Genomic DNA, 21,870 nt, shown 5'->3' with positions numbered 1-21,870 from the left:
TTAAAAGTGCAAAAAATGGCTTCCAAACTTTAGCTGATTTTTTCCCATATTGTATATGCCTCTTGAACATGGACCCATTCTTTTTAATAGACAAAGACACAACTAAATAAAATACTGAGCTAATTGAAAATCAGCTTATCTCATCATCACCCTAGGGTGGCCAGGTGCCCAATTTTCAACCAGAACGTCCAGTTGAAAAGGGAACCTGACAGTGTCCAGTCAGTTCCACTGACCAGACACCCAAAGTCCGGTTACTGTGGGAGAGGGAAGTGGGGAGGCACTGGGTCATCACCCGCGCCAGCCCCTACTCAGCTGGGGCAGCTCCCAGCCCCGGCTCCGCAGGGGAGTCTCTCCTCATTCAAGTGGGGAGGGAAGGGTTTGCGTAGGGGGGAAAAGCAGCGAGCGACGAGGGGGAAGGGGAAAGAGGAGTGGATGGGGCGGAGCCTGGGGTGGAAGAGGCGGGGCTGGATAAATTCCAGCACTCCTGCTTGAGTGTCCAGTTTTTAAATATTACCAAGTTGGCAACCCTTCCTCCCCCCTGCACATACCAATAGAATTTAATTTCATTTTGTAATGGCATTATAAAGATGTGGATTCCATGCAAGTCTTTCCAGCTATTTGAATGAGCTGCTTTGGATCAGGCCCTCTGGAAGGAGAAGGGAAAGCATTCAGGAAGGATGCTGCTCTTTTCCTCCCTAACCCATTCCATGGAAAGGGATCTGCAGGTCTTGGCTCTTGTCTGTTCACTTTTCTGCAGGGAAGTACGGGACCCACTGTAAGTGAAAAAACTGACATAAAGAGGAGTGCTAACATTTATCCTAATTAGAAAGTGCCTATAACTATGGGCTGGGCAAATCTGGACAAATAGGCATTATCCCTGCCTAGGACACAGAGCAGAAGGTTAGCTACCACCCCCCTCACAAAAGAATACCCATGCACCACCATCGGGACAGTGTTCACTATTAAAATCTTTGAAGCTTTTGTTTGCAAGTAATTATTGTTAACCACATAAAACACATACCCCAACACAAATATATAGCAAAGGGTCATTTATCCCAACCCCTAGTTCAGTCTAGAAACAGAATCGCTCTTACTCGACTGATATGACAACAGCATTTAGCTTGTTTGCAGTCCATCTTGACAGGAGGTCATAGGGCTCCATGGCTGCAATGAAATAAGTCACTTAAAGCATATTTGATTGCACTTATAAACAAATACGTAAACAGCTCCACATTTCTCTTAGCAGAAGTCCTCTGGTCCCTTTCCAAAATCTCCACAGTTCAGTGCCTTCACAGCAATGCAATTCAACTGTTGTACATACAACTTTATCGAGAAGCCCAAAGTAAATAAATGATTCAACTGGTGCTTGAACACTATCCAAGAAGACACCCATAAAAGAGCTGTGCATTATTTATCATGAAAGCTTGGATTTTATGACAGACAAAAGAGGAATGAAAATTACACCAAGGAGGAGATTTATCTCTCGTCACATGCGTGCAACCATGCTGAAATTAAAGGGGTTGCATGTGTGTGAGAGAAGAGAAATTTGTCTCAGTCTCTGGCAGACTAGCAACCACCTTCCTTAGTACATAGGGAGCAATGAAATGTGATCATTAGGAATTTAAGCCATAGATGCTTTTGTTTGTGATACCAGTCTGGCTGCTCATCCTAAAATGGTAATTTATAATCATTTATTACAGTCATTAAAGTACATTAAGAAGAAGCAGAGAATGTTTGCGACGGGGGAAAACATGGCTGGGTGTGAGTGCGAGGGACAAGAGAAATCATTCCAATTAAATAATACTAGCAAAAGCATAGCACAAAAAATCAAAACATTTTAAAATGCCTTGTTGGAAGTAATGTGGAAGAAGACTAAGCAAAAACAAGCAGGGAGATAGTCTCTATAGCAAACTGAAACAAAAGAGATCTACTTTTCCTTCTTCCAGGAGAATGCACAGCATCAGAAATGCCGACCTGATAGGAAAAGCTTTCCCTAAATAGAAGAGACCCTTTTAAATTACACATGTGGTTTGAATTTATTTATACAACATAGCACCCCAGGGGAACCATGGCATACATGGAGAAATATAATTAATGCAGTGGTACCTGAAGAAGCAAGGTCAGTTACAATGTCTTTTCTCTTTTTTTTCGGTAATACATTTTCCCTGCCAGTGAAAACACAAGACAGACAGGGCTCTTGCTCTAATTTCTGAAAATGATCTCCTAATTCAGGCCTTTCCTAGAGGCACAGTACTAAAATCGCCCTCAGTGGTGAAAGAAATGTAACATATAAGTTAATGGATAACTCTGCCTTCTCGTGAGGAAAAGGGGACCTTCCACACATTGACTTATTAGGAATGCTTCCTAATTCTGGCATTCTGAATACGTACCTTCTAACAGAAGATGTAGAGTAACCATAAGAAGGGCCTAACAACCTCTGCATTGCACCATTTCATTTCTTCCCATTTTCTCTCTATGGTCATTCTTAAAAGGCATGGGGAATCTAAGGATCTGGGCCAATCAAAATAGACTTTAAATGACAAAAGATACCAGGCTGCCCTCTAGGTTATCAGAGAGAGACTGATGGTTGCTTTCCCTCTCCTCCTGTGGAGACAGCAGAATCATGTGGAGAACAGGGCTGGCTCCAGGCACCAGCTTAACAAGCAGGTGCTTGGGGCGGCCAAGGGAGAAGGGCGGCACCTGCGGCAATTCGGGGGCGGCAGGTGCCTCACTCCCTCTAGGAGCGAAGGACCTGCTGCTGAACTGCCGCCGCCGATCGCGGCTTTTTTTTTTTTTGCTTGGGGCGGCAGAAATGCTGGAGACGGTCCTGGTGGAGAAGCATCTGGTAGCCAGAGCTCCTTTCTACCTCCCATTCCTTTCCCCTAGGTTGTCTCTGCGCTTTTCCCTGTGAGATGCTGATGACTCCAGGACACTTCTCTCCCCTGCACTCAGCCCATTTTCATGAACACCCACCCATCACTCACACTTAACGCAAGAGAAACTCAGTCCCTCCCTTGTGATGGACACTTCTCCCTCCCCATGAGGCTCCACCATGAGCACTGTCCTATCTGTGGGTCAGCCTTTCACAGGGTTTTCCTCCTCTGGGAGGCACCTGACTTCCCCATTTAGATGCTCTTCTCCCTTATGAGGGGCCTGGCCATTCCCGTTCTTGCTCCTTTCTCCTGTTTTTGTTAATGTAACAAATCCATGTGCTGCAGATAACATTTACGTGATCACATACACAGGAATGTGGAACTAGAACCTTTATTCTTCTCCTCAAAAGACACTGACCTGTGTCACCTGAGCTACAAAAGAGCTTTCGCAACTGTGATTAGTAGCAGGTCCCTTATCGGTTTTGTGGGCCAGTGACTAGAAAGCAATATTGTATACAAAAAACTACCACCTTACAACAGTAAGTGAGACCTTTGGTACAAGACTCTAGTTAGTGAAAAGAAGAGCCCCTTGTATTTACCTGAGCCTCCTACACACCAGCCTCCACCGTGAATATAAATCACTGCCCTTTTCAGCCCACTGGATTGCTTCCTGGGTATGTACAAACGGGCTGGAACATTGTTAAATTTTGTGTCAGTGACAGTCACATTTTCATCTGATATTGGTGCAGTGTACTCAATACTTGTGATCATCATCAGAACTTCCATGTAGTGCATCAGACCCAGCCACTCAGCAAACTCAGCCTAAGGTCAAAGGAAATGAAAACAAAGTAAGTTTTAACATCAGTACATCAATTATAGACTGAATCCTACCTGTACAGTCCATACTATGTACAATAAGGGCCGTCCTTTGCTTTATTTAAGTCAATAGGAGTTTTGCCATTAATCCTTCTCACACTGAATTCATTCTGTAAACTAGTGGTTGCCAACTTTTCTGGGCAACTGTATCAGTTTGCCATACTAGGAGCCAAGGTGTACCACCCACTGCCCACTATTCCCCATCTCTTTTGTGTGTTCTCATCTGTAGTGGAACTTAGGCTTTTCCAAAACCCAGCCTCATAACAGAATGGAAGGTGGGCAGAGGGAGAACTCCAGCACCCAGTGCACAAGCATTAAGATAGAGAGCAGGAGCTGGACTTCTAGGGTGAAGGGGGTGTGGCTAGAATGCTGATGTGCTCCCGGCAGCCTGGTCTGCCGGAACAGCCTGTTTGGCGCTGTTGCAGCCCCAAAACAAAGCAACGATTTGAGTCGATCTAGGAACTGGACTGATGTCTGGTATTCATTTGTGCCCTTTTGAGACCCCCCCCCAGGATCAGAACCTACTCCCAAAACATGGAAGGACAAGTACTGTTAAGCACTGGCTGGAAATCACTGTCCTAAGAATTAGATAATTAAAAACAACAACAACAAAAACAATACACATACACCTACCAAAGCCGCCTCTCTGTTTGGAAATATTGATTTTAACGGTTTGTCTTTTCATGGTGTCTTGTAATAGCAAAAATGATGTACAATAAACTGAACTCAAATCTTTCATCTGAATCTTAATTAGCATGGGACGTTCTACACCAGAGGTAGGCAACCCATGGCACGCATGCCGAAGGCAGCACACAAGCTGATTTTCAGTGGTACTCACATTGCCGGGGTCCTGGCCACCGGTCCAGGGGGCTCTGCATTTTAATTTAATTTTAAATTAAGCTTCTTAAACATTTTAAAAACCTTATTTACTTTACGTACAACAATAGTTTAGTTATATATTAAAGATGTATAGAAAGAGACCTGCTAACAATGTTAAAATGTATTACTGGCACGTGAAACCCTAAATTAGAGTGAATAAACGAAGACTCGGCACACCACTTCTGAAAGGTTGCTGACCCCTGTTCTACACTATCAGTTATTAAGGCGAACTCTTTACTAATTTCATTGTAGTTCTACTTAAAAACTGATGTTACAATATGGTCCTGCATATTTATTTTATTTTGTCTACATGTATTACATGTTTTATACCTTCATTTCTGTAGAAATACATAGAAACAAATACAAAAACACCACATGAATCAATCAATACAAAAACAAACAAATTACAAGTGAGATAGGCCTTATATGCCAACAGGATAAGAGGGAAGATGTGGCCAATGGAAGTCTTTGATCCTTCCTGAGGGATCAGCAGGAAATGTATAGGGAGACTTTTGGTGGCTCTCCTCTCCACACCCAAAAGGAATAGGAATTTCAAATGAAGCCACATCTTCTCTCACAGGAGAAGAAATTCCCTCTGGGTTGGAGAGACAATAAGAATAGTTCACTCAATCTCTTCATCAAAAGTATCCCTTCCTTATTAATACATACAGTATTCTGCAGCAATAGTCATAAGGGAGCTGCTGCCTTTGGATTTTACCTGTGTGGGAACATTACATGCTTTGTAGATTCATATTAGGGGAGGGGGAACTCTACCGCTGTTATTAGGAATGCAGATGAACAAAAACAGAAGATCCAGTAGATAACCTTTCACTACCAGCATTCCACACTGCCTGAAACATATCAGCCTGCATTCTTTCTCCCTCCAAACATTCTGTAAATAGATTTTAACGAGCTCTTGGAAGCTTATCTGTTAGGACAGTTTCAACCCCCAGGAGTGTTTAAAATGAAATTCCCCACCATAAATCTCTCTGACTTACTTAACTGCCCAGAACCAGCCCTGTCTGTTTTATTACATACAAACACAAAAATGTTATAGACAATGACACAGCAAAAGAGTAACTTAACAATACAAACCAAACAGAACTGGCATTGGACATAAAAATATCCATAGCTTCCAGGTATCTGAGAGCAGGCAACATACAGTATGCTATTATGGTCTTGGTTTTGGGGGGGGAGGGGGAAGGGTTGGGATTTTTTTTTCAATGGTACAGCTGACAGTGGCCAGCAATTGACTTCATCCTCCACTGATTATAAGGATCTAATAATTAGACACTATATCCACCTTGCTTAAGGTCAAACTGCTAATTAATGGAATCTGTGCCACTGGGGCCCTCAGGAGTAATGGGAATACTAACTGCTCTTGCTGCAGGGGGCTGCCCTTGAGGGAGGAGCAAGTAGAAGACCAGGACATATTGCAGTACTAAACTAGTTGATCACAATAGTCTTAAAATCTATGACGCTTTTTGGTTAATTGGTTAACAACAAATCAATAACTGTCAAATGTTTGAAATAGTCTCTGTTCCCGACAACTGGAGGAAATTAAGACTGAAGAACTTCATGATGGTGAATATGTCTCTGGTTTGGTGGGTACCAACATGTGCCAAGTGGGAGGGCATATGGTTTGTGACTGGGAAAAGCAGGAAAGCAGGATGCTCCAGTGCTTAGGGCACTACCCTAGGACTCCGGAGTCCCAAGTTTCACTTCTTGCTCCACCAGTCTTCTTGTGATGCTTAGCATCTCTGTGCCTCAGTTCCCAGTGTGTGAAAAGAGGAATAAAGAAGTTCCCTACCTCCCCAGGGTATTGTGAGGATACATTAGACTGTGAGGAGTTCAGATATTACAGTATTGGGAGCCATGTAATTACGCTCTCCTTGTTACCAGACACCACTGAAGCTTCTCTGTATAGATATTCTCCTACACAGGTGGAGATAGGGAGAGTGGCAACATGCTAGAAGAGACACTTGAGGTCTTGTAGGAATGTCTTGTTAAAATTCTGCCACCAAGTCAAGGGAAAGTTGGGCTAATTTCACTACTTCTGCTGTCATTCACCCCCTCTCTGGGGGTTCCCACAAAATGTCCATAGTACAATCACTGTGGCATAGAGAGGTGCTGAGGAGCAGTCTGTCTTCACAGTGTACTTCCTGTGAGTTTGGGTGGCTTTCCAGTTGGAACACATCTACTGAGAATATACAGAGCTATTCCTCATGATCTTGGAAACGCAGATATGATGGACTAAAGTTTACTCCTAACTAGGAAAACGAAGATTTCATTGCATGAAAAATTGGGAGGTTTCTTTTGTTTTTGTTTTGGTGCAGAACAAAACTGTCTGTGTGAAACACATACATTCAAGTCCTTACTCCAAATGAGGCAGAACAGGGACTTGACACTGTCTCTTCCACATTTCATGTGAACACCCTTACCACTGGGTTATTGGGTATCTAGGGGTCACTCTCTCTCCTTCCTGTTTTGACCAGAAATTACATCCTGGATCTGAGCAACCTTCCCAAAAAGTTTTGGTTTTCACAAATTGGCATTTGTCAATAAAATGTTTTATCTGAAAACACTCTCTTCATTTTGGTGCAAGGATAGTTAAACCCAGTAGGTGAACTATATGCTCCAGCCTTTTCAGCACACACCACCTTTCTCATTGCTTTGAAGATCTGTGGGTATCTAGTTATGGGATTGGTGTATGTCCTCTCTCAATCTTTGACAAATTATTTCTACCACATTCAGTTAAATGGCTTCAAAAGCCAGGAGGATTTTGGAGACAAAACCTTTGAGGAAGAACAACCCTCAGAAAAGTGTACACAGTACTATGCATGCCCTTGCTGTTCTTTAGATGTTACATTGAATCTTCTGAAAGAGGCGATTGAATCCAGCTATGAAATGCAAATTTAGGTCACAGCGTTCTTGCTGCTAGTTCGAAGAGTTAAAGTACGTGTATAGTAATGTTTCTAGAACATTTGAAAAGTCTTTAGAAGTTGATTTTAGAAATATATATATTGTTAGTACTGCAAAGAATTATATGATTTTTCACTGTTTCCCTACGTAACTCCTGTAAGGTAACCAACAACATATTTCAGTTCCTCATAGTGTTCTGCCCACACCAATATTAAGCATAACTACTTTTTAAAACCTGCCTTTTAGAACTCGAAATGGCCCAGTTCAGCATGTAAGCTTATCTACTTTTGTATTCATTTATAACTTCAGTTGCATGCTAGCCAGCCGATCTTAGACAAGCACTAAAATAGCAGAGTCATGATATATACATAACAAACAACATTGATATTTTATTAAATACCTTTACTTAGCTTATTGAAGTTGTTCTGGGGAGGCAAAAATTGGTTTCCATATCAGAGGGTCTCAATGTATTTGAATATGACAGAATGGCCTTATTACAGTGGAAGGCATATTATAAATGACTCCACTGGTCTACACATGGAGAGATCAAACAATCTCATTAGCTTTTCAGTCTAGAGTTTTGCAGGGCCTGCTGTTCAGTACCTATCTGTGACCATTAGCTGTTCCAAGCAGTAGCTGGAAAAACATTAACATTTTCCAAATAATCCCTGATTATTTCAGAGATTGTCACCATTTAGGGGCAATTGTCTATGTGACTGATTTAATATTTGGTACTCAAAATCAAAATAGCAGAAGAATTAGGAACCCAGGAATTGCCATATTGGATCAGACTCAAGGTCCATCTAGTCCAATATCCTGTCTCTGACCATAGCCAGCACTCAGATGCTTCAGAAGAAGGTGCAAGAAAACCTCACATTAGGTAGAGGTGGGATAATGAGAGACCACATTGCGGTCCTCTTAATCCCTTACAGTTAGAAAAGGACTTAAACCCTGAAGCATAAAGTTTTATACCTCTTCCAAAATTTAGGCTACCATTTACTACTATAACACTGGATATGCTTGTTATTGGTATACACATCCAACCTTTCTCTGACTCTTGCTAAGGTTTTGCCCTCAGTGACATCTGCTGGCAATGAGTTCTACAGTCTAATTTCATGTAGTGTGAAAAGCTTGGTTTTGAAGCCTTTAGCTTCCTTGAATTTCACCTTATTTTAATGTTGCGAGAGAGGGAGAACCAAAGCTACCAATGTTTCTTCTCAAGATCATTAGAGACTTTTATTATGTCCGTTCTTGTTTGTTCGTTTCATTTTGAAGTTAAACAATCCCAGTCTTTTCCATTTCTGTTCATAGGAGAGTTTTTCCCATGCCCATAATCATTTTTGTTGCCCTTTTCTGAATCCCCTCTATTCTGCAATCTCCTTTTTGAAATGGGTGACCAATACTGAATGACATATTCTGGATGAAGCCACACTGTTGATGTATAGATTTACTTTTCTAGAACTGTTTACTTATGTAGATATTGGGTAAAAACTCTGGTGTAACTCCATTGACCCCTACTGAATGTTACCCATTGTCTCCTTTGAAATCATATACAGAGCTTTGGGACAACTTTTTTCTTCTTTTTGTTTTGCAGAATGCTAAGAACCGTTGTTATTGCTATCAGTATATAGGCTGCCTGCAAAAATGATGCACCTCCTTGGATTATAATTCTTTGCTCCTGAGGGAAGGCTATGTTACCTTCCATTTCTCCTTTCCATCTGCAGCAACAGTCTTCCACAGCTCTAGTTACACTCACATTGTGCATGGAGCTGACTGTAAAAGCAAAAGGGGAAAGGACAGGAGTTTGGGTCAAATTCTGTTGCAACCAATTGATCTTTTTTAAAGCTTTGAATAATGCAGCTACTCTTTCCTGTTTTGTTTGCCTGAACTGAGCATTAAAAACAATTTTAACCTGTAAATAATCCAGATAATGAAGAGATTATATGCCAGGACATGTATGTCATGAGGCTGTCTCTGTTTCAGCATTCTACTTCTGCCTCACCAGTCATGTGTTACACACATGAATTTTTCTCCCCAGTCCTGCAGAGAACCACTGACTGAACTCTACCTGTGGTGCTGATTCAATGATGCCTATAGTGTAATGCTCTCTTTGCCTGATTTAAGTAGTCTGCCAACCACAGGGCATGAATAATAAGATCCAAAACATCTCTAATATAACATTAGTGCCCCTGTGTGCCCTTTCCCCATTATTTTTTACTTTTCCAATTCTGTCCAGGATAATGAATGCACCAACTACTTAGTATTCTATTCCATTCCTAAGAAGGATAAGATAACTTACTTTCCATTGTTATAAGCCAGTTCAGTAGATTTTGATAGAAATACCTAGACACCAGGGTTATTCCTTATTCTGCTGAAAAGTGCCAGCAGAACTGCCATCCCAGATGGACAGAGGGATTGAAATTTACCCAGTTCATCTGAAGCTTGGGATTGATAAGGGTGTAACAGCGCTGGTGTAACAGTTGGGGAAAGGCCACGGTCATGATGTTTCCCTTTCTCTGCCATACCACATGAATATAAATGTAAACATTCTGAATTTTCTGTAGTAGCTCAGTTATATCACACATCTTTTGAAAAAACAAACCGGTTTCTCCAGCTGAAGTGGTTAGTGGTAAGCACAGGCTATTTCACATTCTTTGCTCACCACCAGTCTAACATCTCAGTTCAGAAGCCAGGGATTTCACAAATAATAATTGTCAAAGTATTTATGTTAGTCATAGCAATAGCATTACTCTTCACTGCGTTGGACACACACATCCTACAACTAATCTCTCCAAAATCAAACATTCAGGTAAAGTAGATGTAAAGTTTCCTCAGTGCTGTTTCTGAATGCACCAGTGTAAACAGAGAGGATATAAGCTTAAAAAAAATCTGCCTTGTGTTTTCTCTGGCTTGTTTCTTCTTCCACTTGCTTTTCCTCCCTACCCCCCTTCCAGTGGATCTCTGGGTTTTAAAAATATTGAAACCTAGTTCTTATGTTGCTTTAAAATGTTTAGCAAGAACATGATTAGATTATGATACATGAGCAATGGAATAACAGAGCAATGCCACAGTGGTTGGCAAGCAAATCAAGGATTCAGCTTCTGAAATTAAAATCAGACTCTTAGAATTAGACACTATCTAACTGTTATCATACAAGGCTTATCACAAGTGATTCTGGGGGGCTGAGGGAGAGACATTGGGCCAGATTCTGATGTCACTTATGTGGAGTGATTATTATGCTGTCTCCATATCATGTGCTGGCTCCTTGAAATTGTAGCACATTTTGGCAATGAGTTATTGGTATTTTCTTTCAGCTGAAGGAACCACATATAGTCTGGACCATAAAGTGAGTATTATTCATGATTTGTGGGCATTACAGTGTAGTTCTAATTGCCACTGAGACAACTAACAATAACTTTGTTGTAATCATGGTCTGGCACATGCCAGTAGCAGAATTTGCAGTTTATTGTGAACATTTAATATATGATCTGGAAAGCAGAACTCATGCTAAGAATTATATATTGGTCCCCTTCCTCCATCTCGTTTTCATTGACCCAGGGGTGGTGGCCATGCAGCTGTGTGAACAGAAATGCAGTTTGCCAGTACTTTTCCTTATTCTCTTTCACTTTGTTCTCTTCTTCCCCTTATTGGATTTATATTTTAATAACTGACTATCCTTTTGTGTAAGGTAGCACCCTCTACCTTATATCATTTAGTCTATGTAATCTGGATCAGAGTTCCCATATTATGAGAAACGCCCACAAGAAGGGGCTGGAGAAGAGAAGGAACTCCATGAGTTTCCTACTGCAAATGTTACTTGCATCATCATCATCATCTTAGGTGGGTAGGTGGGCTACAATTTTGGAGACCATGAACCCTCCTGGCCCTCTGTACCTCCTGAAAAAGGAACTGCCTCCCATGAGCTGTTCCACAGGAATGACTAGTGCTTCATTGACCTTGGCCCCAAGGGAAGTTTGGTATCAACAACAGCAGCATAGTTCTAGTATTAGTAAAACTAGACACCAATTACTGATACCTGAGTAACCTGTGAGTAGGTAACAGGCCACATTCAGAAGTGACATATAGAAGTTGGAGGTAAGCAATAAAATAGTGTCATTTATACTAACTTGGATGTGCAAAATGAGTAACTTACATGCAAAGGGGACTGAAGAGAAGTGTCACAGAAAAAGCATCTCTCTCCCCGCTGCTGTTATTCCTTCAGGTAGTTACTTTTCCTGCTAAACAGCAACTTCCACATCCTCAATATGTAAGTTACTCATTTTACACATGCACAAAATGCCAGATCTGTGCAAGTGACACTTTTGCCATTTACATATTTTACAATCAATCAATTTACACCACACATGCAACTTTTGCACCACTGTTTAACTCACTGCTGAATTTAGCCCAGCAAACCAGAGTTTGATCTCAATTACACCAACATAAATCCATGAAGCTTCACTGATGTTTGTGGAGCTATTTTAGATTCACATTTTAATGTTACTAAATAGACCCAAGGATCCGCCATCATGTATTTTGATTTAATAGTAAGATATAGTTTTCAATAATTGGATGGGTTTAATCCAAATCATTTAACAAAGCTCAGGAGAATGTGTTGAAGAAAGCAATACTGTGTTGGCAGATGGATTGAATAAGATCACATAACAGGTCTTTTCTGTCTTTAATTTCTAGGATTCTGCCAGAGGTAAAAATACATACAAGGAGGTACCTTTGTTGGATTTTCAATAAATTCACTTAATTTTCAAAAGAATGTTCTCCAGTGACACCTTTTTTAAAAGGTAAGAGTTTATTTGATACTATATTAAACCCCAGAATTATAAAGAATTAGTTAAAATACAGAATTGAGGCCGATGGGGAAAGCTGTATTAGAAATGCAAGGCCTTGTTGTGAATTGCTTTTAGAGTAGAATTCAAGAAGATCACATGCTTCTCAGGTTACAGTCAGTTTATTTTTAAATCTGCCCACAGAGTTCATGTTTAAGAGCCCTTTGCTTCATTCCCCTGGAGCAAATAACATTAAAATGTATTAAAAACACCAGAAAAGTAGCAGAGGAGAAATAGTGGCTTCTTAACGTCATACTCCTTCACTCACTGTGACGCCTATGCCAACCAACTCTGTACTGCAGGGCCTCTGCAGGGTTTCAGAGAAAGGTCTGAGCAGAAACTTGTCAATGGTCTCTTTGTGGCATTTCCCCCCTCTCTGAAGCTTATGCTGGCCCCTAGGCATCTGCTATTCTCTCAAGATGGGCAGTTGAACCAGCCAATGAAGTAGAGGCAGTGAGTGCATTTCCTCTGAGGGAGCTACACTGCCAAAAATTATGAGGAGGTTGAGCAAATCAACAGAACAGCTGGTACTCTACAGGTTTCCAGCTTCCTTTTCCATTTGGTCCAGAGGATCTGCAGGATTAAGAGGCTAAACCCTCTCTCTCTCTCTCCCATCCTCAAATCTCTCCCATTGTTGGGAGCATGCATCAGTATCTCCGCAAGGTGAGCCAAATGGAGTTTCTGGGGCTCTCTCTTCTCCTGTGGGTTCTATCACCAGGGAGAGGGTAGTGTGTGCCTTTACATTTTACCTCCCTGTACTAGAGCCTAAAGAGTGATGGATCCAAAACAAATCCTCAAATGCAGCTTACTAAAAGGTGCATGCTTTATTCTTATCACTATCTGAGGATGCTTAAACCTAACTGAAGTTTCAAACGAAAGTCCCCACAACTCAAGTATCAGCTTTGAGAGTTCTCTAATGGCTGAAACCAGTTAAATGTATTAACTCCATTTAATTGAAATTAATACCTTAATTTCTTGAGTAAACTTCAAAAATGTGTTTCAGCTAAATTTCTCCTTGGCAAAGGTATAGGTCTGAAGTGTCATTTCTTAAATTTATTCAGATTTGCAATTGAATATATTGCAGTAAAAGCTATATCAGAAAGGACCACAGATTCGACTAGTGCAATTAAAAACCAAACCGTGGATATACTTTTGCAGTTGCAACACAGAAAATATGGAGCTTATTAGTAACAAAAATGTTATATAAATTCATGCATAGCCCAGAATCTTTTGCATAAAACAGGTGTCAGCTTTTTTTAAAAAGATAACCAAACAGCAGACACTGCTTCTATTTTTCACACCCAGAAGATTGAGGGTATGTCTACACTGACAAAGTTACAGCGCCGGAAGTTACAGCATCGCTCAGAGAGCGCAGAAGGGAAACCACGGTTCTGTGTTCACACTGACAGCTGCCTGCGCAATTGCGTGTTCACACTTGCGGCACTTGCAGCAGCAGGGCCGGCTTTAGGAAGTGCGGGGCCCAATTCAAACAGTTTCGATGGGGCCCCGACAGGGATGACTAAAAAAAAAAACCACATAAAAAAAAACACACGAGGCTTGTACTAACCCGGCCGCGCTCCTAGTCTTTGGCGGCGGGTCCTTCACTCGCTCCGGGTCTTCGGCGGCACTGAAGGACCCGCCGCCAAGGTGCCGCCAAAGACCCGGAGTGCCTCCAGGTGAGTAAAAATTAAAAAGGTGCCTCTAGCCAGGGAAGGGATTCTCTGCCACTTGCCCCCCACTCTGGGCGGCCCTGCCACTGGGCGCGGGGCCCTCTTAGGTGCGGGGCCCGATTCGGGGGAATTGGTGGAATTGGCCTAAAGCCGGCCCTGTGCAGCAGTATTTGGAGCGGTGCACTCTGGGCAGCTATCCCACAGAGCACCTCTTTCTCTTCTGCTGTTAAGACTTGTGGGAAGGAGGGGGGCGGTCACAGGGCATCCTGGGTCCTGTCCCAATGCACCGGGATGCATTTTCTGGCATCCCATCAATGCCTGTGCTTCCGTCCACATTTGGCGCCATCTTTCAATGGTTTGTGTATTGTGTGCCCTACCTCTTTCGGGAAGCAGGATGGATCCTGAACTGCTGCTCTCTCTGACCAACATGTCACGAGTGGCAGTGGAGTTATTCCTTAAACTACAAAGGCAAGAGGAGTGCGACATTGATCTCGCCACACGTAGTACGACACTAGATTGCTTGTGGCATTCACGGAGGTGCTGACCACAGTGGTACACTGCTTATGGGCTCAGGAAACAAGCACTGAGTGGTGGGATCACATCATGATGCATGTCTGGGATGACGAGCAGTGGCTGCAGAACTTTCGCATGAAGAAAGCCACATTCATGGGCGGTGCAAGGACACAAGAATGAGAGCTGCCCTACCTTTGGAAAAGCACGTGGCAATTGCACTGTGGAAGCTGACTATTCCAGACTGCTACTGATCGGTCTATAACCAGTTTGGAGAGGGAAAGTCGACCGTTGGAGTCGTGTTGATGGAAGTGTGCAGGGCCATTAATTGCATCTTGTTCTGAAAAACCATGACTCTGAGCAACGTGTGTGACATTGTGGATGGCTTTGCACAAATGGGCTTCCCTAACTGTGGCGGGGGGATAGATGGCACGCAAATTCCAATTCTGGCACCAAACCACCTAGCCACCAAGTACATTAATCGCAAGGTGTATTTCTCAATGGTTCTCCAGGCGCTTGTGGATCAACGTGGGCATTTCACAGACATTAATGCAGGCAGTCTGGAACACTGCCCTGTTCAAGAAGTGCAAGCAGGGACTTTCTTCCCGGACCAGAAGATCACCGTAGGGGAAGTCGAAATGCCCATTGTGATCCTGGGAGACCCCGCCTACCCCTTAATGCTGTGGCTTATGAAGCCATACATGGGGCAACTTGACAGCAGCAAGGAGCGGTTCAACAACAGGCTAAGCAAGTGTAGAATGACTGTTCAGTGTGCATTTGGCTGTTTAAAAGCCCGCTGGTGATGCCTGTAAGCTGGACCTTACAGAAGCCGATGACAATATTCCTATACTTATAGCCGCGTGCTGTACGCTCCATAATGTTTGTGAAGGGAAGGGTGAAAGCTTGACTCAGGGCTGGACCACAGAGGCTCAGTGCCTGGAGGCTGAGTTTGAACAGCCAGAGACCAGGGCTATTAGAGGGATGCAGCGCGGGGCCATAAGGATCAGGGATGACTTGAGGCAGCAGTTTGAAGCTGAAAGCCACTAATATCTGTTGCTATGCTTGGGATTGCAGTGCTTGTAAAATGCTCGGAAGTGATTGGTGCACATGATGCAAGAAGGGGGTTTAACATAATTGCCTGTTGCTTTGCATGCTCTTTTTGCTTTCACTTAGAGAATAAAGATTGCTTTCAAACCAACTGTCATAACTATAAAGGGAAGGGTAACAGCTGTCCTGTGTACAGTACTATAAAATCCCTCCTGGCCAGAGACTCCAAAATCCTTTTCCCTGTAAAGGGTTAAGAAGCTCAGGTAACCTGGCTGGCATCTGACCCAAAGGACCAATAAGGGGACAAGATACTTTCAAATCTTGGAGGGGGGGAGGAAGGCTTTTGTTTGTGCTCTTTGTTTGGGTTGTTCGTTCGCTCTTGGGACTGAGAGGGACCAGACATCAATCCAGGTTCTCCACATCTTTCTAAACAAGTCTCTCCTATTTCAAACTTGTAAGTAAAAAGCCAGGCAAGGCGTCTTAGTTTTACTTTGTTTTTCTCAACTTGTAAATGTACCTTTTACTAGAGTGTTTATCTTTGTTTGCTGTACTTTGAACCTAAGACTAGAGAGGAGTTCTCTGAGCTCTTTAAGTTTGATTAAAGTTATTTTCCATACTGATTTTACAGAGATGATTTTTACCTTTTTCTTTAATTAAAAGCCTTCTTTTTAAGAACCTGATTGATTTTTCCTTGTTTTAGATCCAAGGGGGTTGGATCCGTATTCACCAGGAGTTGGTGGGAGGAAGGAGGGGGAATGGTTAATTTCTCCTTGTTTTAAGATCCAAGGGGTTTGGATCTGTATTCACCAGGGAATTGGTGAAGGTTTCTCAAGGCTTCCCAGGGATGGGAATTCTTGGGATGGTGGCAGTGGACCAGAGCTAAGCTGGTAGTTAAGCTTAGAAGTTTTCATGCAGGCCCCTACATTTGTACCCTAAAGTTCAAAGTGGGGATACAGCCTTGACACCAACACAATTCTTTTATTAAAAGACAACAAATGGAGGAGAGAGTCAAACGAAAAAATTTATCAGCAGGGAGGGAAATGGGGTCTTAAGAGGAGGAGGGGTCCCAGGACTGCTATAGATTTGTATATGTCCAGAGATCATACCCAACCTTCTCCTTTGGTGTATAATGCAGCGGGTGCTGGACTTCAGCATGGCCAAACTGCAGAGGGATGAGTGTTGAGTGTAGTGGGTACTGGCAGTCCACAGTGCTGGACTGTGAAGAGGGAGGAGTGGAATGCTGTGGGTAGAGAGTGAAGCCAGGAGGTTGATAACAGTGTGTTGGCAGTGTGTTGGGGGGGGGGGCACATGCTTTGAGCAGGGGGTTGGACTAGATGACCTCTTGAGGTCCCTTCCAACTCTGATATTCTATGATTCTATGGGAAAGAGTTTTGCAACAGTGGCTGCAGCGGATGGCGGGCACGGAGCTGCTCGGTTTGAAGAGCTAGTATTGCCTGGAACGTGTCCACTTGGCGCTCCATAACCTTTCAGAGCTTCTCCATGGCTTCTTTCTGGTGTGCCGGACAATCCCTCTTCTCATTGTCTCGCCACTCCTTCAATTCCTGTTTCTCGGCAGTGGAGTGCATCAAAACCTCACAGAGACAGTCCTCCTTAGTTCTTCCTGGCTGCTTTCTAATTCTGTGCAGCCATTCTGCCGCCGACAACAAAGAGGGAGGCTGGACTCCGAAGGTCATCTCTGTGAAGTTTAAATGTAACATTTTACAGAAGCAGTATTGTTTGCAACACAGACAACAGTGAATCAGTGCTTTAAAACACAGCCAGTTCTCACACCCTGGATACTAACTGGCTGACCCCAGGTAAGCACACATGAGCCACAAGACCCCCACAATGGTGAGTAGCCACAGGGGCAGGGTAAATCACTGTTCCTGGATGCTGCTGTACACTGGGCACATGGCTCCTGGGGAGAGCTAGCACTGTGGAGGGGGCGGGGGGGCTGATAATCATTCCTGGTCCCAAACTCTCCACAGCATGTGATCATTGTGGAAGACAGTTCACTGCTGAGGGTGAGCAGGGATTCAAGAGAGGGTCTTCTCCAAGCCTGTGGCTTCCGTCCTGGCCCCTATGCAACTCGCCTGAGTGCAGCAATGGTTCCCCCTTCCCCCTCCATGATGGTAAAGCGGAGTGGGAAAGTTACCGTTAATGGGGCAAGAAACAAAGCAGCTCTGCCGAGGAACCTGCAGGAGCGGATTGCCCAGCATCTCTATGAGAGTTTCCTGGAGATCTCTGAGGGAGATTCCTGTGAAGTGAGGGAGTCAACAGTCTGTTCCACTGCTCAGACTAGGAATGTGGTGGTAGACAAGCCTGCTTTCTGCAACCCTCCTGCCCCCAACAACTCACTTCAGCATGTCCCAAAATCAGATCCACTTACCAGGGGCCTCCTCTTCTGTTTGTGCTTCGCCAAGATCCAACTGCTGTGACTGGCTAGGCTCCTCCAGGGTAGAAAAGAGCTCTTGACTGCATGCATCTCTGGCCTCCAAGTCATCCTCTGCCCCTGGGTCCCCCTCCCCCTCTTCATCCAAGATTTCCTCCTCTTGGCTTGGTCCACTCTCGACTGGCACGCGAGCCAACGAAGTATCCACAGGGGCCTTCACAGTGGAGGTGGGGTCGCTGCCAAGTAACGCATCGAGCTCTTTGTAGAACTGGAAGCTCGTGGGCACAGCACCGGAGTGGCGGTTTGCCTCCCACACCTTGTGGTAGGTATTCCGCAGCTCCTTCACTTTTACCCTACCCTGCAATGTGTCCCGGTCATGGACCCTTTTTATCATGTATCGTGAAATCTGTCCTTAGGTATCAGAATTCCTATGGCTGGAGTGCTGCTGGGACTGGACAGCCTCCTCTCCTCAAATGCCAATGAGGTCCAGCAGCTCGGCATTGCTCCAAGCGGGGGATCGCTTGGTGCATGGAGCAGGCATGGCCACCTGGAAATATGCGCTGAGACCACTGCACGCATCACGGAGCAAACAGGGAGGGGACTTTCAAAATTCCAAAGGAATGTACGGGGATGATGGTTGGTCACCTGAGGGCAGGGCAGTAGAGTTCAAACCAATGACCAGAGAGGTGAGAACAGGCATTGTGGGACACCTCCCGAAGGCCAATCGCAGCGCTTCTAATCACCACGGTGTCTACGCTGGCACTGCAGCACTGTAGCCCCAGCGCAGAAAGCTGTATGTCTTTCATCAGAGTGGTTTTTTTAGAGCGCTACAACTGTGCAGTTTCTGAGCACTATATGGCTTGGCAGTGTGTACACCTTGGGAGTTACAGCACAGAAAGCTGCTTTACTGTGCAGAAACTTGCCAGTGTCGACAAGGCCTTAGTAACTACAGCAGCTAATTAGCTAGTCAACCACAAACCCTTGCAAAATTATGATGTAACTTCTTCTGTTACCTTTTTTCCTATTTTGTATACTTTATGCCTGTAAATTAGTAACAGAGTAGATCACATTATTATATTTGTTACAGTATCACAAGTTATAATCCTGAAAGATGACAATTAAGATTTAAAAAACTGTATCAAAAGATTAAAGCTATAAAAGTATTAACAGTTTGAGTATCCTTCAGTTTGAGGATGCTGCATTTCAGTTTGTGGCCTAGGCAACCACAGAAGTACTGCAAGCAGTCTGGACCATGCTGTCAATTTTAAATAGAAATGTGATCTATACTTATATAAAAATAAATCTTTAATGATAATATCTAAGGAGGTATTTATTTTGCATGAAAGAAACCGAGACATTCAAATGGCATGTTTGAGAAGCCAATGTGAGGTGTAAATCTTTGAGCTGAATCACCAAAAGTTTTATAAGCCCTGATCAACCATATGTTTGGCACATATACAGACTAGGATCATTTCATAGCCAGGACTCCCTCACCTTGCCACTGAAGTTCTGGGACTGTAGTGGTGCAGAATTGTGTCCAGCTGTTTTGTATGATTTCTTTCATTGTTCTTTCCTTTTAGGGATTGACCAAGCACAACACCTAGCACAACGTGTCCTGGTCCATAATTAGCAGTCCTAGCGCTACAGTAATACAAACAACAAATGGGTCAAATGACTTTATATTGATTTGGGATGAGCTACTAAACCAGGACAACACCATCAAGGAGTGTGATGAGACTTTACATAAAGATTCTATTCAAAGTTCAAAAGTGGTGATGGAAAGAGTATGGAGTCATGCAAATTTGGCCAAAGGATCACACTGCAAATGGGCCCATGGAAAGTAACTGGTGGTAGAGAGTTATTGACTTCAGCTAAGGAAGCAGGTATTCAGCATATGGTTCAACATGTCTTACAAAAACTGCTATGGCATGAGATGTTTTGCACGAAGATACTGGAATTTTCCAGGCAAAGTTGCAAGAAGCCATAAAGGAGACACCCTATTTTCTCACTGGATGCTGAGAAAGGACACCTCAGATTCTGGCTGGACATTTCAAATCTTTATCAGAACCATGGGTCAGTTTCTGATTGGTTCACATCAGCTTTGCCAAAAAGAGGATCCAGGCTATGCCATCCAGCAGAAAAATGTACAAAATACTGGGTTCAATACATCGTGCCCTGAAGCCAAAACATCTGGATGAGAGAGATTGAACAGATATGTTATTGTCTGGCCAGTGAGAGTGACCCTTCTGTTAACAACTAGTCTTGTTATTGTCTAGAAGTTATGCTAAATCAAAAGTAACTGAGCGTTGAAGCAGGGGAAACTCATTACACTAATTAAATCTAATACTATTTAGAAAAGAAAGTAGCAAGAGCTACTGCAAGAAACCTTGAGTCTTTCAGAGCTCTGTGGGATTTTTAGGTTGATTTTGGTCAAAAGAACTAACAGCTTCTTAGACAAAGAGGGAAAGGAGCTTTAAATTGGCTTGCAAGCTAGATATTTATCACTATTTGAATCTTTGGGGTAAATTGGTATAAGAGCTTGCAGTATGGGATATGTTCTAGAGAATTTTGATGCTATTCTACTTTACTACCTCCATATTTTGTTTTTGTTTAATGTGTGATAGTCTTGTACAAGTGACAAAGCTTGGCTGCGAGTATTCATTTGTCAAGGTAATTTTGAACTGAATTAACATTCTTTGATAATTAAGTACCTTGTTTAAAGTTCTAGATTCTACCGTAGAACTGTTTGGTTGAACTGACATGAGCAGTGCCACCATTCCACTGGCAGATAAACTTGATTGGAATTAAGAAAGGATCCATAGTTCCATGTTAGTACCAACAAATCACCTGCCCAAACTGGTACTGAAGTAACACAGAAGTTTGCCTTTGTAAGAAGATTGTGGTAAGATGCTGAATGAATTAAACTGATTTATTATCTCTGAAAAGATGTAACATCCCATGTTGAGTTCAGATTTTGACACTAAACTATTATCTAACCATTCTTAAACTGTAGGTAATTTTTTGTTTGCTTTAAAAGCTATTTTGTCTAATCAAATAAAAATAATAATGATCCTGCCTATAATTTACTTAAGCTAAAAAGATCCAGAGAACAATGAGAAACCTAGTAGAGGTAACTGGTTAATTAAAATGATTTAACCAACGTGTGTTTTCTCTCACATTCCCTGTACGTCCTATTTCTGTTCCCCAGACTATCCATTTAACACCATATTATTTAACATTGTATTCCAGTCATATCCCAATGCCCCATCAGCACTATAGTGCTAGGTGCTGTACAAACATATAGTAGGAAATGGTCCCTAACAGAACAAGCTTGGAATGTAAATGGACAGTAATTGACAAATTTCTGATCCACCAGACAACCTGCTCTGCCACAGCTAAACCTAGGTGCCTAAGTTCATGCACCCAAGTTTGAAAGTCTGCCCTAAATTCAAGAAGGCACATTGAGCTTTAGCAACTATAGGATTTTTTCTTTTTAAAAAAGCATCATGCATTGTCTGCTAAATCCTTTACACTGAGTTTACCTTTAAACCTAATAGGTTTATTTAAACTGGTTCTGCATTAGATGCCTAAGCAACCTCATTTTTGAAAATGTGTTTAATACTTTAATGAATTTATAACCAAACATAATTACTAACTTCCATTTAATTTCTAGAAATAAATCATATAACTCAACATAAGCCCTGAAAGAGGTGTTAAATTACTACAAGCCAGTTTTATCAAAAGGTGATTAGGTGCTTATGAAAATTCAACAAGGCAGCTGAACACCTAACTCTAGGAGTTAGATGCTTTTGAATGTCCCCCTAAGTGCATACATGCATCTTTCGGTGCCTAAAGGC

General features: G+C 42.7%; 1 protein-coding gene and 1 long non-coding RNA gene across 5 annotated transcripts in view; one reads left to right on the top strand and one right to left on the bottom strand.

Annotated features, from left to right (window-relative positions):
• The window catches only part of AADAC (arylacetamide deacetylase), a 40,829-nt gene that overhangs the window by 8,517 nt on the left and 10,442 nt on the right, over window positions 1-21,870 (bottom strand). For 3 of the 4 annotated variants that reach the window (XM_034781856.1, XM_034781858.1, XM_034781857.1), the window contains exons 2-3: window positions 3,473-3,695; window positions 1,095-1,164 (exon numbers count right to left, since the gene is read on the bottom strand). In XM_034781856.1, the coding sequence (XP_034637747.1) occupies window positions 1,095-1,164; window positions 3,473-3,695 (293 nt within the window). Of the gene's footprint in view, window positions 1-1,094; window positions 1,165-3,472; window positions 3,696-9,248; window positions 9,268-21,870 lie in introns of those variants that run through there. The other variant, XM_034781859.1, reaches the window with a different exon arrangement.
• Window positions 10,814-21,112, top strand: LOC117882962. The gene is made up of 3 exons (XR_004647148.1): window positions 10,814-10,896; window positions 12,243-12,349; window positions 19,594-21,112. It is a non-coding gene; the product is annotated as an uncharacterized LOC117882962 (long non-coding RNA).

This window comes from Trachemys scripta, chromosome 9 (genome assembly GCF_013100865.1).
Source record: "Trachemys scripta elegans isolate TJP31775 chromosome 9, CAS_Tse_1.0, whole genome shotgun sequence".
In the NCBI taxonomy this organism is placed as follows: Eukaryota; Metazoa; Chordata; order Testudines; family Emydidae; genus Trachemys; species Trachemys scripta.
This window is presented reverse-complemented; position numbering and strand designations above follow the sequence as displayed.